Source organism: Eurypyga helias, unplaced genomic scaffold, assembly GCF_000690775.1.
Source record: "Eurypyga helias isolate BGI_N326 unplaced genomic scaffold, ASM69077v1 scaffold25514, whole genome shotgun sequence".
Classification (NCBI taxonomy): Eukaryota; Metazoa; Chordata; class Aves; order Eurypygiformes; family Eurypygidae; genus Eurypyga; species Eurypyga helias.
This window is the reverse complement of record NW_010244705.1, coordinates 1-279: the sequence shown is the minus strand read 5'-3', so window position 1 is coordinate 279 and position 279 is coordinate 1. Positions and strand designations below refer to the sequence as shown.

General features: G+C 59.9%; 1 protein-coding gene across 1 annotated transcript in view; it reads left to right on the top strand.

Annotated features, from left to right (window-relative positions):
- Positions 1 to 95, top strand: part of LOC104508287 (ras-related protein Rab-11A-like) — a gene marked incomplete at its 3' end in the record, with an annotated part of 4,154 nt that extends 4,059 nt beyond the window's left edge. The window contains exon 4 of the mRNA XM_010149854.1: positions 15 to 95. Coding sequence (XP_010148156.1) covers positions 15 to 95 — 81 coding nt within the window. The remainder of the gene's footprint in view (positions 1 to 14) is intronic.
- Positions 96 to 279: the final 184 nt, after the last annotated feature.

The window sequence follows — 279 nt, the reverse complement described above, 5'->3', positions numbered from 1 at the left end:
CCCTGTCCTTGCAGAGAAGAACGGGCTGTCCTTCCTCGAGACGTCTGCTCTGGACTCCACCAATGTGGAGACGGCTTTCCACAACATCCTCTCGGGTAAGGGGCAACCAGGGAAGCTTGGGGGACAGATGCTTAGTTTCAGATGCTGTGTCCTCCCCGGACCCCTGGCTGCAGGTTCAGGGTGGGATCCTGCTCCCCTGGGTGGGGAGATGTGGGCATTTGCACCCCTTGAGCTGCGTCTTTTGGGAGGGGGCAGGTCCCCCGCTGAAACAGGTACTTT